Source organism: Nerophis lumbriciformis, linkage group LG02 (genome assembly GCF_033978685.3).
Source record: "Nerophis lumbriciformis linkage group LG02, RoL_Nlum_v2.1, whole genome shotgun sequence".
In the NCBI taxonomy this organism is placed as follows: Eukaryota; Metazoa; Chordata; class Actinopteri; order Syngnathiformes; family Syngnathidae; genus Nerophis; species Nerophis lumbriciformis.
In genome coordinates, this window is record NC_084549.2 from 26,536,047 (window position 1) to 26,551,430 (window position 15,384).

General features: G+C 40.5%; 1 protein-coding gene across 3 annotated transcripts in view; it reads right to left on the reverse strand.

Annotated features, from left to right (window-relative positions):
* Window positions 1–1,993: 1,993 nt before the first annotated feature.
* The window catches only part of unc5b (unc-5 netrin receptor B), a 116,414-nt gene continuing 103,023 nt past the window's right edge, over window positions 1,994–15,384 (reverse strand). For all 3 annotated transcript variants that reach the window (XM_061959787.1, XM_061959796.1, XM_061959778.1), the window contains 4 exons: window positions 12,680–12,829; window positions 12,373–12,537; window positions 10,256–10,434; window positions 1,994–3,168 (listed from right to left, as the gene is read on the reverse strand). In XM_061959787.1, the coding sequence (XP_061815771.1) occupies window positions 3,003–3,168; window positions 10,256–10,434; window positions 12,373–12,537; window positions 12,680–12,829 (660 nt within the window). In that variant the 3' untranslated portion in view covers window positions 1,994–3,002. The remainder of the gene's footprint in view (window positions 3,169–10,255; window positions 10,435–12,372; window positions 12,538–12,679; window positions 12,830–15,384) is intronic.

Consider the following 15,384-nt stretch of genomic DNA (forward strand, 5'->3'; position numbering starts at 1 on the left):
GCAAAAAGCCATTATCGGACATCCCTAATTATTTCCCATTGTTTCGATGTATTTGAAATGAAAATATTCAAATTATACATGAAAAAAATAACTCCGTTCAGAGTAACTCAGCCAAAGTTATGGACAAAAATAGAGCAGACAATTGACCTCAAAGGACACAAAAGTCCACAATACACTCTTAGGGTTGTCAATTGATTTAACATTAAAAAAAAAAAAAATCGATTCTTAAAAACTCTGAATCGATTTATAATAAATATGAATCACAATTTAGATGTGAATATTGTTTTAAGCTCCCTTATTGTTTTAGCAGACAAGAAAGCTGCATCACAAATATAATTTGTGGGGGTGTGTCACGTGACCAGAAGTGTCATAAACAAAAGAAAAAAGTGGTTAGTTTAAGGACAATTTGAATTTGGACAACTGAGATCATTTGGACAAACCATCTGATCCCGTGAAAGCCATCCATCCATCCAATTCCTACCGTTTGTCCCTCTCGGGGTTGCGGTCAAGTCGCTAACTCATCGCAGGACTCATGGGATCATGTTTTTAAATATGTTGAAAGACTTAAAGACCCACGACTGAGCACATTTCCTGAATTCTTCTATCACAAAACATTTATTCGTCTCCATTAAGACAACCAAAGTGCGCTGTGAGGACCATTCATCGCACTACTTGACTACCTGTAAATACATCCAACCATTCATTTTATACCGCTTGTCCCTTTATTCACAGACCTACTTTGTATACATTGTTGTTTACATATTGTTGATATTATCATTGTTGTACGTGGACAATAACTGCCATCTGTTTTGGTGCCAAAGTCTACGCTGCAACTGTTGGGAAAGTACGAGCTATTACGACATTGACCGGCAGAGGGCAGTAGAGGGCAAGGTTCTTGTTCTTTTCTAGACTTTCTACTGGAAATACTTGACATTTTAACAGCAGGAAAACATTCAATTGTGTACACATTTTATTTTGATTGATTATTCATTTTTATAAAATAATTTTCTGATACACCAGTATACTTGTTGTATATTAAAGTACTGTATTTCAAAGTGGAAGACATGGTACAAGTGTGTCTGTGGACGTAAACCTCAAAGCAAATATCAAATGGTAATGTTTAAATATGCTTCTGGTTCTAATTGCAGATTCATTTAATAAACTGGTAGAAAAAATCAAAAGCTTTTGCAGTTTTGGTCAATTTCATACCTGAGGGGATTAAGGCAATGGTGTCACATGAAATATTTACATTTTGGACACAATGTGTTGTTAGCTATTACACAGTAATGACTGCGTTGATCCATACTGCTATACAAGCTGTACACAGACTACTCTTAAGTATGTAATAAAAAAGGTTGCGGGAATGTGCTCGGTGTACTCACGTTCCTTCAAGATCCTGCCAAAAAACAAACCACACCAAATCCTTTTTTTAAACTAAGAAATATAATTTATTGCATAAAAATTATATTTAGTTACAGGTAAGAAGGCTAGATGTTTATTTACAACTGGTATTTTACAGAGATAAAATGTCACTGAAATACATTTGCTTTTCCTTCCATTTTTTTGTTGTAATTTTCTTCCATTTTTTTTTTTTTCTTTTTTTTTTTATTGAAACAAAGGCTTATTTCTTTTTCAAGAGGAGCGATTAAGGAGGAGTCCATCCATCTGCAGCAAAACAGCATCAATGCTACATGGAAACAATCCAATAATAAATACTGCTTACACTTCCGGTCCTTTTGTTGTACTGAAACCATTGTGTTGAGAACTTCACACTTTTGGTAATAACCGTTGATCCATTCGGGGGGAAAAAAAAAAAAAAAAAGTTAAGCATTCTTAATTTTGTTGGATAGAAAATCAAAAACCCTGTCAGTTATGCTCTTTATTTGAAAAAATAGAATTATTATTTCAGGAAAGCAAAAGAAGTCAGAATGCTTTTCTTGTCTTTTGCACTTGCATAGAGCACACACACACACACACACACGCACGCACGCACGCACGCACACACACACACACACACACACACACACACACACAATCTAATGGGTCGAAGCAAGCTTTTTTTTATGTGGACCAGCCAAAATATCCACATAATAAAGGTGGGCTGTTGTGCAGCACACACATTCTATTTCCAGTTCATTCACACAAAGCAGCGACATGACTCACTGCTCGAGTGGTACTGCAAAGTGTTTTGGTTTTGGGATTTCAAAGATATGAAGACTTTTGTGTTGTATTATTTTCTTGCTCTTTCTTCCAAACTTAACACTTTGGGATGAGAAAATAGCTTGAGGAGTCCTGACCACAAAGCAGGCAGATTAGGAAAACACAAAGCATCTTGTCTTGAGGTAAAAGTTACACACTATCGCTTGCCTTGTTCGTGCACGGCCTCGCTAAATGGAGACTTTTGTGTGGGGGGAATGTACGCCTGCTTTATGGAACGACGTGCAACTTAAAAAAAAAAGTGTGTCCCCCGGCGGGGGAAAAGTTTTAAAGGATGACCAGAAAACGGTGGCGAAGGAGATTACGGCGAGTTGCGGTGATGAATATACGCCGAGGCTTTGAGGCATTTTGTTGGTAGGAAAGAAAGAGTTGGACTTGGGGAGGATTTGTCCCAAATCCCAGCCGATGAATGAGCGTGTGTTCTGAGCGCGTCTGCCGCCCCCAGGTGGGCGCGCACTTGTTGCGTCCGCCCACGACCACGGTGGAGATTTGCAAACAAAAAGGCGTCTGACTGGCCTGAGGTGTGATGGCGTCGGATGGTGCGCTTCCTCCCGTGCTGCCGTCCCACGTTGGCTGTTGTCGGCATACATTCTTCTTTTGTTTCCTACGTGGCAAAGCAGCTTTTTCTCGCCACGTGGGGACTTTTTAAGGGCTTTCAAACGTCGGCGAGTCGGTTTTGGGTTTTTGAAGTGAAAAAGAGGTAATCGAGTACATGAAGCGACGACTACACGTACGTGCTGTCATAGGCAGGTGCATTGTTAGCATTCTTCTTTGCCCGCCGCCAATCAACAGTCCCCATCTGTCGTCATGACGACGAGCACCTCGCTCTTGCCCATCTCTTCCAGCGCCGTCGCCAGAGAGACCAGGTCTGCGTCGCCTTGGTGACAAGCTTCCCATAAGTCCAGTAGGACACCTGTGGGGCTGGGCTTGGTTGCAAAGTAGTTCAAGTACCTGAGGAGGCAAAATAAACACACCTTTATTACATCATATCAAACTGTAATTACAACATCACACTCACACTGATGTGTGTGTGTGTGTGTTCTTGTGTTTCTACCCTTCTGAACACATCAAAAAAGAACCTTCCATATGAGGACCGGTGAACAAGTTAGGACATAAATCATGGTCCCAATACGGAAAACCATTGCATCTAGTAGAGAATGTCTCATTTGCACCCCTGGTGGTGAAATCTATCAAAATGAGGGTGGTCCCAAAAAGGAAGGATTTTTCAAATTGACTGTGTGTTGGTTTTAAAAGTGCTCCCCCTCTGGTCAACCTATGAAATAACAAGTGTGTGTAAGAAAATGAAATGCGCCCCCTTTGGCCAAAATTGATAAAAAAATTAAATAAATAAAAATATATAGAGACATACTGTAATAACTTGAAGTAAATAATGAGGATTAAAAAACAATTACAAACAAAAAAATTCCCCCCCAAAAATAAAAAAAACTAAAAGCAGTCTTTTTTTTTACAATTTGTAGACTTTTTTTTCTTATAAAATTGGGAACATTATGTCATATTCTTTCTGTTTCTGTAATATTGCAATATTTCCTTGTAAAATGATTACATTTTTATGTAAAAATATTACTTTTTTAATGCAAAATGGTGACATTTGTCATATCAAATTCTGACTTTTATCACGATATTGCCAAGTTTTTGGTTTTTCTTGTAAAATAGTGACCTTTTTTTGAGTAAAATCCTGACTTTTGTCATAGTTTTGCCAAGTAAAATTCTGAATATTATTATAATATTGCCAACATTTTTAAATGTTCTTATAAAATTGTGACTTTTGTCGAGTAAAATTACGACTTTTTCATAAAATTGCCAACATTTTAAGCTTTGCTTGTAAAATTGCGACTGTTATTGAGTAAAATTCCAAATTTTATCATAACATTGCACAAATGTTCAGTTTTTCTTGTAAACTTTTGACTTGCGTTGAGTAAAATGACAAGTTTTATTATAATACTGCCAACATTCTAAGTTTTTCTTGTGAAATTGTGACCTTTTTCTTGTGAAATTTGAACACATTTTTCACAACAAGCTGTTTTATATTTGCATAGTATGTATATATTATTAATGTTGTTAATACAAATCTTTATATATCTAGAAAGGGTGGTCCTAAAGAGGTAGGCATTTTTCGGAGGTTTCAAGAAGTTAACAAATACAAGAATGTGTGTGTGTGTTTTTGTATTGTTACCCTTCTTGAGACATCAACTAGGAAAAGAACCTTCCATATGAGGACCGGTGAACAAGTTAGGACATAAATCATGGTCCCAATACGGAAAACCATTGCATCTAATAGAGAATGTCTCATTTGCACCCCTGGTGGTGAAATCTATCAAAATTAGGGTGGTCCCAAAAAGAAGGGGTTTTTCAAATTGACCGTTTGTCGGTTTTAAAAGTGCTCCCCCTCTGGTCAACATATGAAATAACAAGTGTGTGTAAGAAGATGAAATGCGCACCCTTTGGCCAAAATTAATTAAAAATTAAAATTAAAATATGTATATAGAGACATACTGTAATAACTTGAAGTAAATAATGAGGGGCGGCGTGGCGCAGTGGAAGAGTGGCCGTGCGCGACCCGAGGGTCCCTGGTTCAATCCCCACCTAGTACCAACCTCGTCATGTCCGTTGTGTCCTGAGCAAGACACTTCACCCTTGCTCCTGATGGGTGCTGGTTAGCGCCTTGCATGGCAGCTCCCTCCATCAGTGTGTGAATGTGTGTGTGAATGGGTAAATGTGGAAGTAGTGTCAAAGCGCTTTGAGTACCTTGAAGGTAGAAAAGCGCTATACAAGTACAACCCATTAAAAACCAAATTACAAACAAAAAATGCCCCCCCCCAAAATTAAAAAAACTAAAAGCAGTCTTTTTCTCACAATGTGTAGACTTTTTTTTTCTTATAAAATTGGGAACATTATGTCATATTCTATCTGTTTCTGTAATATTGAAATATTTTCTCGTAAAATGATTACTTTTTTATGCAAAAATATAACTTTTTTTATGTAAAAATATTACTTTTTTATGTAAAATGATTACTTTTTTATGTAAAAATATTACTTTTTTATGCAAAAATATTACTTTTTTTTGTAAAAATATTACTTTTTTATGTAAAATGATTACTTTTTTAATGCAAAATGGTGACATTTGTCATATAAAATTCTGACTTTTATCACAATATTGCCAAGTTTTTGGTTTTTCTTGTAAAATAGTGACCTTTTTTGAGTAAAATCATGACTTTTGTCATAGCTTTGCCAAGTAAAATTCTGAATATTATTATAATATTGCCAACATTTTTAAATGTTCTTATAAAATTGTGACTTTTGTCGAGTAAAATTACGACTTTTTCATAAAATTGCCAACATTTTAAGCTTTGCTTGTAAAATTGCGACTGTTATTGAGTAAAATTCCAACTTTTATCATAACATTGCACAAATGTTCAGTTTTTCTTGTAAACGTTTGACTTGCGTTGAGTAAAATGACAATTTTTATTATAATACTGCCAAAATTCTAAGTTTTTCTTGTGAAATTGTGACCTTTTTCTTGTGAAATTCCAACACATTTTTCACAACAAGCTTTTTTATATTTGCATAGTATGTATATATTATTAATGTTGTAAATACAAATCTTTATATATCTAGAAAGGGTGGTCCTAAAGAGGTAGGCATTTTTCGGAGGTCTCAAGAAGTTAACAAATACAAGAATGTGTGTGTGTGTTCTTGTATTGTTACCCTTCTTGAGACATCAACTAGGAAAAGAACCTTCCATATAAGGACCGGTGAACAAGTTAGGACATAAATCATGGTCCCAATACGGAAAACCATTGCATCTAATAGAGAAAGTCTCATTTGCACCCCTGGTGGTGAAATCTATCAAAATTAGGGTGGTCCCAAAAAGAAGGGGTTTTTCAAATTGACGGTTTGTCAGTTTTAAAAGTGCTCCCCCTCTGGTCAACATATGAAATAACAAGTGTGTGTAAGAAAATGAAATGCGCCCCCTTTGGCCAAAATTAATTAAACAATAAAATAAAAATATGTATATAGAGACATACTGTAATAACTTGAAGTAAATAATGAGGATCCATCCATCCATCCATCTTCTTCCGCTTATCCGAGGTCGGGTCGCGGGGGCAGCAGCCTAAGCAGGGAAGCCCAGACTTTCCTCTCCCCAGCCACTTCGTCCAGCTCCTCCCGGGGGATCCCGAGGCGTTCCCAGGCCAGCCGGGAGACATAGTCTTCCCAACGTGTCCTGGGTCTTCCCCGTGGCCTCCTACCGGTCGGACGTGCCCGAAACACCTCCCGAGGGAGGCGTTCGGGTGGCATCCTGACCAGATGCCCGAACCACCTCATCTGGCTCCTCTCGATGTGGAGGAGCAGCGGCTTTACTTTGAGCTCCCCCCGGATGACAGAGCTTCTCACCCTATCTCTAAGGGAGAGCCCCGCCACCCGGCGGAGGAAACTCATTTCGGCCGCTTGTACCCGTGATCTTGTCCTTTCGGTCATGACCCAAAGCTCATGACCATAGGTGAGGATGGGAACGTAGATCGACCGGTAAATCGAGAGCTTTGCCTTCTGGCTCAGCTCCTTCTTCACCACAACGGATCGATACAGCGTCCGCATTACTGAAGATGCCGCACCGATCCGCCTGTCGATCTCACGATCCACTCTTCCCTCACTCGTGAACAAGACTCCGAGGTACTTGAACTCCTCCACTTGGGGCAAGATCTCCTCCCCAACCCGGAGATGGCACTCCACCCTTTTCCGGGCGAGAACCATGGACTCGGATTTGGAGGTGCTGATTCCCATCCCAGTCGCTTCACACTCGGCTGCGAACCGATCCAGTGAGAGCTGAAGATCTTGGCCAGATGAAGCCATCAGGACCACATCATCTGCAAAAAGCAGAGACCTAATCCTGCAGTCACCTAACCAGATACCCTCAACGCCCTGACTGCGCCTATAAATTCTGTCCATAAAGGTTATGAACAGAATCGGTGACAAAGGGCAGCCCTGGCGGAGTCCAACCCTCACTGGAAACGTGTCCGACTTACTGCCGGCAATGCGGACCAAGCTCTGACACCGATTATACAGGGAGCGAACCGCCACAATAAGACAGTCCGATACCCCATACTCTCTGAGCACTCCCCACAGGACTTCCCGGGGTACACGGTCGAATGCCTTCTCCAAGTCCACAAAGCACATGTAGACTGGTTGGGCAAACTCCCCTGCACCCTCAAGGACCCTGCCGAGAGTATAGAGCTGGTCCACAGTTCCACGACCAGGACGAAAACCACACTGTTCCTCCTGAATCCGAGGTTCGACTATCCGGCGTAGCCTCCTCTCCAGTACACCTGAATAGACCTTACCGGGAAGGCTGAGGAGTGTGATCCCACGATAGTTGGAACACACCCTCCGGTTCCCCTTCTTAAAGAGATGAATCACCCTTCCGGTCTGCCAATCCAGAGGTACCGCCCCCGATGTCCACGCGATGTTGCAGAGTCTTGTCAACCAAGACAGCCCCACAACATCCAGAGCCTTAAGGAACTCCGGGCGGGTCTCATCCACCCCCGGGGCCTTGCCACCGAGGAGCTTTTTAACTACCTCGGCAACCTCAGCCCCAGAAATAGGAGAGCCCACCACAGATTCCCCAGGCCCTGCTTCCTCATAGGAAGACGTGCTGGTAGGATTGAGGAGGTCTTCGAAGTATTCTCTCCACCGATCCACAACATCCGCAGTCGAGGTCAACAGAGCACCATCCCCACCATACACGGTGTTGACACTGCACTGCTTCCCCTTCCTGAGGCGGCGGATGGTGGTCCAGAATTGCTTCGAAGCCGTCCGGAAGTCTTTTTCCATGGCCTCACCGAACTCCTCCCATGTCCGAGTTTTTGCCTCCGCGACCGCTGAAGCCGCACACCGCTTGGCCTGTCGGTACCTGTCTGCTGCGTCAGGAGTCCCATGAGCCAAAAGAACCCGATAGGACTCCTTCTTCAGCTTGACGGCATCCCTCACCGCCGGTGTCCACCAACGGGTTCTAGGATTACCGCCACGACAGGCACCAACTACCTTGCGGCCACAGCTCCAATCGGCCGCCTTGACAACAGAGGTACGGAACATCGTCCACTCGCACTCAATGTCCAGCGCCTCCCTCGGGACATTTTCAAAGTTCTTCCGGAGGTGGGAATTGAAACTCTCTCTGACAGGAGACTCTGCCAGGCGTTCCCAGCAAACCCTCACAATGCGTTTGGGCCTGCCAGGTCTGTCCGGCATCCTCCCCCACCATCGCAGCCAACTCACCACCAGGTGGTGATCGGTAGAAAGCTCTGCCCCTCTCTTCACCCGGGTGTCCAAAACATGAGACCGCAAATCCGATGACACAACTACAAAGTCGATCATGGAACTGCGGCCTAGGGTGTCCTGGTGCCAAGTGCACATATGGACACCCTTATGTTTGAACATGGTGTTTGTTATTGACAATCCGTGACGAGCACAAAAGTCCAATAACAAAACACCACTCGGGTTCAGATCCGGGCGGCCATTCTTCCCAATCATGCCTCTCCAGGTTTCACTGTCGTTGCCAACATGAGCGTTGAAGTCCCCCAGTAGAACGAGGGAATCACCCGGGATGAGCACTCTCCAGTAATGAGGATTAAAAACCAAATTACAAACCAAAAATTCCAACCCCAAAAAATAAAAAAAATAAAAGCAGTCTTTTTCTCACAATGTGTAGACTTTTTTTTCTTATAAAATTAAGAACAATTTCTCATATTCTTTCTGTTTCTGTAATATTGCAATATTTTCTCGTAAAATTATTGCTTTTTTATGTAAAATTATTACTTTTTTTAATGCAAAATGGTGACATTTGTCATATAAAATTCTGACTTTTATCACAATATTGCCAAGTTTTGGGTTTTTCTTGTAAAATAGTGACATTTTTTGAGTAAAATCATGACTTTTGTCATAGTTTTGCCAAGTAAAATTCTGAATATTATTTGGCACTTGGCACCAGGACACCCTATTGCCAACATTTTTTTAATTTTCTTATATAATTGTGACTTTTGTCGAGTAAAATTACGACTTTTTCATAAAATTGCCAACATTTTAAGCTTTGCTTGTAAAATTGCGACTGTTATTGAGTAAAATTCCAACTTTTCTCATAACATTGCACAAATGTTCAGTTTTTCTTGTAAACTTTTGACTTGCGTTGAGTAAAATGACAAGTTTTAGTATAATACTGCCAACATTCTAAGATTTTCTTGTGAAATTGTGACCTTTTACTTGTGAAATTCTAACACATTTTTCACAACAAGCTTTTTTATATTTGCATAGTATGTATATATTATTAATGTTGTAAATGCAAATCTTTATATATCTAGAAAGGGTGGTCCTAAAGAGGTCGGCATTTATCGGAGGTCCCAAGAAGGTAACAAATACAAGAATGTGTGTGTGTGTGTGTGTGTCTGCCTCACCTTCAAGACACTCCGCTAAATTACTTATATTCAAGGATTTTGATGATTTTAGTTTGTTCATTTCTACCGTAATAGTTTGTAAACTTCCTGTGTATAAAGCAGTAATATTATTTGCTAATAAGCAAATAATATTACTGTATATATATATATATATATTTTAAATCATTTTGGTCCCAGGATTGACCCTTGGGGCACACCACAAGATCCAAGCACTCTGTTGTGTTACTGCGGCCTCTTAACCTTGAGGCATTTGGGTTTGACTTTTTGGAGGTTTTACTGTTACTATTAAAGCATACAAAAGGCTTTGTCATCTGCTTTAATAGTTTGTGATACTGGTGGACCAGCCTGGAAACCTTTCATGAAGTCTGTAATGGTTTGAACTCTTCAGTACCTATTTATTGACTTAGTTCATTTTGGGGCATGTTAGGACAAAGCAGGCTTGTTTTGAGTTGAATTTGGAATTTGGAAATTCAATTAAAGTGTTTTGAAGAATTTGAATTAGAATTGGCTCCACCCCGACAGGATGTTACAGGAAGTAGAATTTAAAATAACAAAAGTGTGACTTTAACCGCGCTGACCTGTCAAAGCCTAAACTGCGAGCCAGGAGTCTCCAGTCGCAGCCTCGGGCGCTCGGTGCGTCTAAGCTGGTGCAGATCTTCTGGCGGATGGACTCAGGCAGGCGGAAGGCATACGGTCCTACTTGAGAAGAGGGCAGACAGGAGCCTGCAGAGGGGTGGGGGGAGTGTGGGGGGAGGGTCTAATGGGGACAAAAAGAGAGAAAGAAAGAAAGAAAGAGAGTTAAAAAAGCAGGAAATAATTGAGAACAATCTCAGTAATGAGTGTGCAGAGAGGCGTGCACATAACACCACATATTACCTCGTGTAACAGCACATATTACCTCATTTAACAGTACATGTTACCTCATGTAACAGTACGTGTTACCTCATGTAACAGCACATATTACCTTGTGTAACAGCACATATTACCTTGTGTAACAGCATATATTACCTCATTTAACAGTACATGTTACCTCATGTAACAGTACGTGTTACCTCATGTAACAACACATGTTACCTCATGTAACAGTACGTGTTACCTCATGTAACAGTACATGCTACCTCATGTAACAGCACATATTACCTTGTGTAACAGCACATATTACCTCATTTAACAGTACATGTTACCTCATGGGGACGGCGTGGCGAAGTTGGGAGAGTGGCTGTGCCAGCAATCTGAGGGTTACTGGTTCAATCCCCACCTTCTACCATCCTAGTCACGTCCGTTGTGTCCTTGAGCAAGACACTTCACCCTTGCTCCTGATGGGACTGGTTAGCGCCGTGCATGGCAGCTCCCGCCATCAGTGTGTGAATGTGTGAATGTGTGTGCGCGAATGGGTGAATGTGGAAAATAGTGTCAAAGCGCTCTGAGTTCCTTAAAAAGGTAGAAAAGCGCTATACAAGTATGACCCATTTACCATTTACCATGTAACAGTACGTGTTACCTCATGTAACAGCACATATTACCTTGTGTAACAGCACATATTATCTTGTGCAACAGCACATATTACGTCATGTAACAGCACATATTACCTCATTTAACAGTACATGATACCTCATGTAACAGTACGTGTTACCTCATGTAACAGCACATATTACCTTGTGTAACAGCATATATTACCTCATTTAACAGTACATGTTACCTCATGTAACAGTACGTGTTACCTCATGTAACAACACATGTTACCTCATGTAACAGTACGTGTCACCTCATGTAACAGCACATATTACCTTGTGTAACAGCACATATTACCTAATTTAACAGTACATGTTACCTCACGTAACAGTACATATTACTTCATGTAACAGCACATATTACCCTCATGTAACAGCACATATTACCTTGTGTAACAGCACATATTACCTCATGTAACAGTACGTGTTACCTGATGTAACAGCACACTTTACCTCATGTAACAGCACATATTACCTAATGTAACAGCACGTATTACCTCATGTAACAGCACGTATTACCTCATGTAAAAGCACATATTACCTAATGTAACAGCACATATTACCTGATATAACAGTACGTGTTACCTCATGTAACAGCACATATTACCTGATGTAACAGTACATATCACTTCATGTAAAAGCACATATTACCTAATGTAACAGCACATGTTACCTCATGTAACAGCACGTATTACCTCATGTAACAGTACATATTACCTCATGTAACAGCAGATATTACCTCATGTAACAGTACATATTACCTCATATAACAGCATGCATTACTTGGTGTAACAGCACATATTACCCTCATGTAACACACATATTACCTCTTGTTACAGCACGTATTACCTCATTTAACAGCACATATTACCCTCATGTAACAACACATATCACCTCATGTAACAGCACATATTAACTCTTGTAACCGCACATATTAACTCTGGTTAGAACATCTATTACCTCATGTCGGCAGCACATATTGCCTCATGTAACAGCACGTATTACCTCATCTAACAGCATATATTACCCCTTGTAACAACACATATTACACCTTTTGTAACAGCACATATTAACTCTTGTAACAGCATATTTTACCTAATGTCTACAGCACATATTGCCTCATGTAACAGCACGTATTACCTCATCTAACAGCATATATTACTCCTTGTAACAGCACATATTACCTCCTGGATGTCTGTGTGCAGCTGAAAGATTTGTCCCTCCCCTTCCACTTGTCGCACACAGATTTTACAGGAGAGCTGCGACACCACCAGGCTGCTTCTCTCCAGGCTGAAGGTGCAGTGCAGAGGTCTCTGACTGCCACTCCAGATATGATAGAAAGGAATCTCCTGGCAACAAAAAAAGCAACACAACAAGATGACTAAAAAAATGTTTTGGCTTTGATTAGGTTTTGACCACTTCACAGCACAATCAGCGTCTGTTTGTCAGAAGCCCAATCAGCGTCTTTTATTCAATGATACACATGATCACCTGGTACTTGGCCAGTAGTTTGCTTCTCCAGTGAGCGTGAGGGATGTCGTGGATGGACAGGCGCAGATTATGATAGCTGTCTTTAAACAGCAGCGGCTTGGTATCCTCCAGCAAGACTCCACCCAGACTCCTTTCTAAATCCAGCACCTCCTGCACACAGCAATGTTCAGCCTTTTCACATTGAACTGATTGCATGTTTTATAAATACAAATAAAAAGATAACTATTAAAATACCTTGAACACTAAAAAAATAGCATTTGTTGCCTGTCCCATTTCTTTAAATTAAATTTTACAATGAAACATTACAATCTAAATCCTCCAGTAATGATATATTTGTTTACATGTTTGTTTCATCCTTATTCCAACCATACGTTCAGTTTATTTGCTTTAAAAACAACAAGAACGACAACTTAGTTAAAATTGGTGTCGCTGGGTTTACACTCAGTCAGTGGTTCCAAAAGTGGGCCGCTCGCAGTTGCACGAAGAAAAAATCCAAACAGATGAAGAAAGATAAAAAACAATGCACTAAACTTGGGAAAGGACCTCAGGCGAAACGCATATGTGGCAATGAATGTTTGTCACGGCGAGCTGTAGTTATCTCACAAGTTCTTGCCGTCTGTGGTTCTCTACACGTGACCACACACAGTCTGAGCAATGTGTTCACGTGCACGCTAAAACGCATTCTCGCAGGTGATTGCGATCAAGATCAGACCAGACTGTGTTTAATAGCGTTCATCAGATATCGTATCAAAATTGTACCTCATGAGTATTATTAGCATCTGATAGCATGAAGTTGAACAAGGTAAACAATGTAAAATGACACAACGTGTAAGTTGTTCAAAAAGAAACTTCTCAGTTCCCGTTGTCGTCATTTCCTGGTCCTAAATAGCTGTACCAACTTGTCGGAGTACGTCCTCAGCCATCTACTTTCCAGATGAAAAGCATGATTTATGATCTACAATAAACTTCCAGGGAGCAATGAAGCAAGGAAACACCACTGTAATGTGGAAATTGTACTCAAGCTTGTTATCACAGCGCCGCTCTGAATAGTTTGTCTGCGTTAGTGCATATAATAACAATATCACTAATACTTGGTTAATATTCAAGTCACGAAATGTAAATAGAGTATTCTTGCCGTTTTTTGAATGGTTATTTGTTGGATTTTATGGACGGAATAGAGGACGTCCCATTGGCTCCGCTGTAAGCAGACTTTTATTTATGTGTATTTAATGAATGCCATAGAAAAAATGTATTAGTCGTCATGTCTTTCATAATGATTGTGAACGATAGGCAAAATTCCAAAAAAAGTGCAGTTCCCCTTTAAGTCAAGAACATCAGCAGCTTTTTACCATCTAAAAACATTGCCAAAATTAAAGGATTAGTGTCTAAAGCAGACTTTGTCTCCAGCAAGAGAGGCTACTACAATATCATTGTCACTGAGCTCTCTAAAAAAAAGCTGTAAAGCAGCTGCAATACATCCAGAATGCTGCTGCTCGAGTCCTGACAAGAACCAGGACATATTAGTTGACCATATTAGTCCAGTGCTTCTGTCACTGCATTGGCTTCCTGTTGCTCCGAGAATAGACTGTAAAACAGCTCTACTTGTGGACAAGTTTTTTCATGTTAGAAATAATATGATCGCCACCTCGGCCTGTGAGAACCTCAGGCAGAGGTCTCCTGCTGGTGCCTCGGGTCAAAACGAAACATGGTGAGACTGCTCCTAAAATCTGGAACAGTCTTCGAGGAGATGTTAGACAGGCTTGAACTTTGGCAATGTTCAAATCCAGGCTAAAAACACTTCTTCTTCAGTGCATTTGACAACTGAAAGTATTTTATTTACACTTTTATTCGCCTTTTTGTAATTCTATAGATCTGTAAAGCGCTTAAAATTGCCTTGTTTATGAATTGTGCTCTATAAATACACCTGCCTTGCCTTGCTGTATCTCACTATAATAGGACACACCCACTTTAACACTCCTCTGCTTGTCGCTCAACGGAAGACAGACAGAGGAGCCCGTGGCCGCGGGACAGAAAATCTCACACTTGCAGACGGACACTAGAGACACTTTTCAACCCACAGCAGAGTCAATTGGAAGCACTCGGTTGCAGAACTGCTCTTAGCGGGAAGGCAGATTTGATTGGATGGCAGCGAGACGAGGGGCTGTGCAGAGCAGAAGCGCTGTGCCTTAGTGTTGCCCAGAGGGTACAGTGACACCAGTCATGCATGCATAAAACGTTAAACCCGTTTACGTTTAGACTTAGACTTAGACTAGACTTAGACTTCCTTTTTATTGTCATTCAAATGTTAACTTTACAGTACAGATAAGAACGTAATTTCATTTCATTAGCTCATGGTAGTGCAGGATAAAAAAGCAATAAGGTGTATATATAAATAAATAAATGAATAGGTTACTGTACAGATAAATATATTGCACGTTTTCACATGCGTCCACGTTTAGGGATGTATGTTATATTGTCTTTTTTTTTTATTCCAACGAGTTAATCCATTTTGGGGGGAGTTGAGGGGATTTTTATGATGATTGTATTTGCTTACAATGTGGAGGAGGGTAAATCATTTTCTGCGTTAACGGTTTCAAGGACATTTGACCTTTTCTCTCATATTCCTTGTAATTTGGTTAATCATTTTCCAGGAGTTTCGTGCATTAGGCTTACGTACGCACAAAAACCTGCTGTATGCCTCTTTT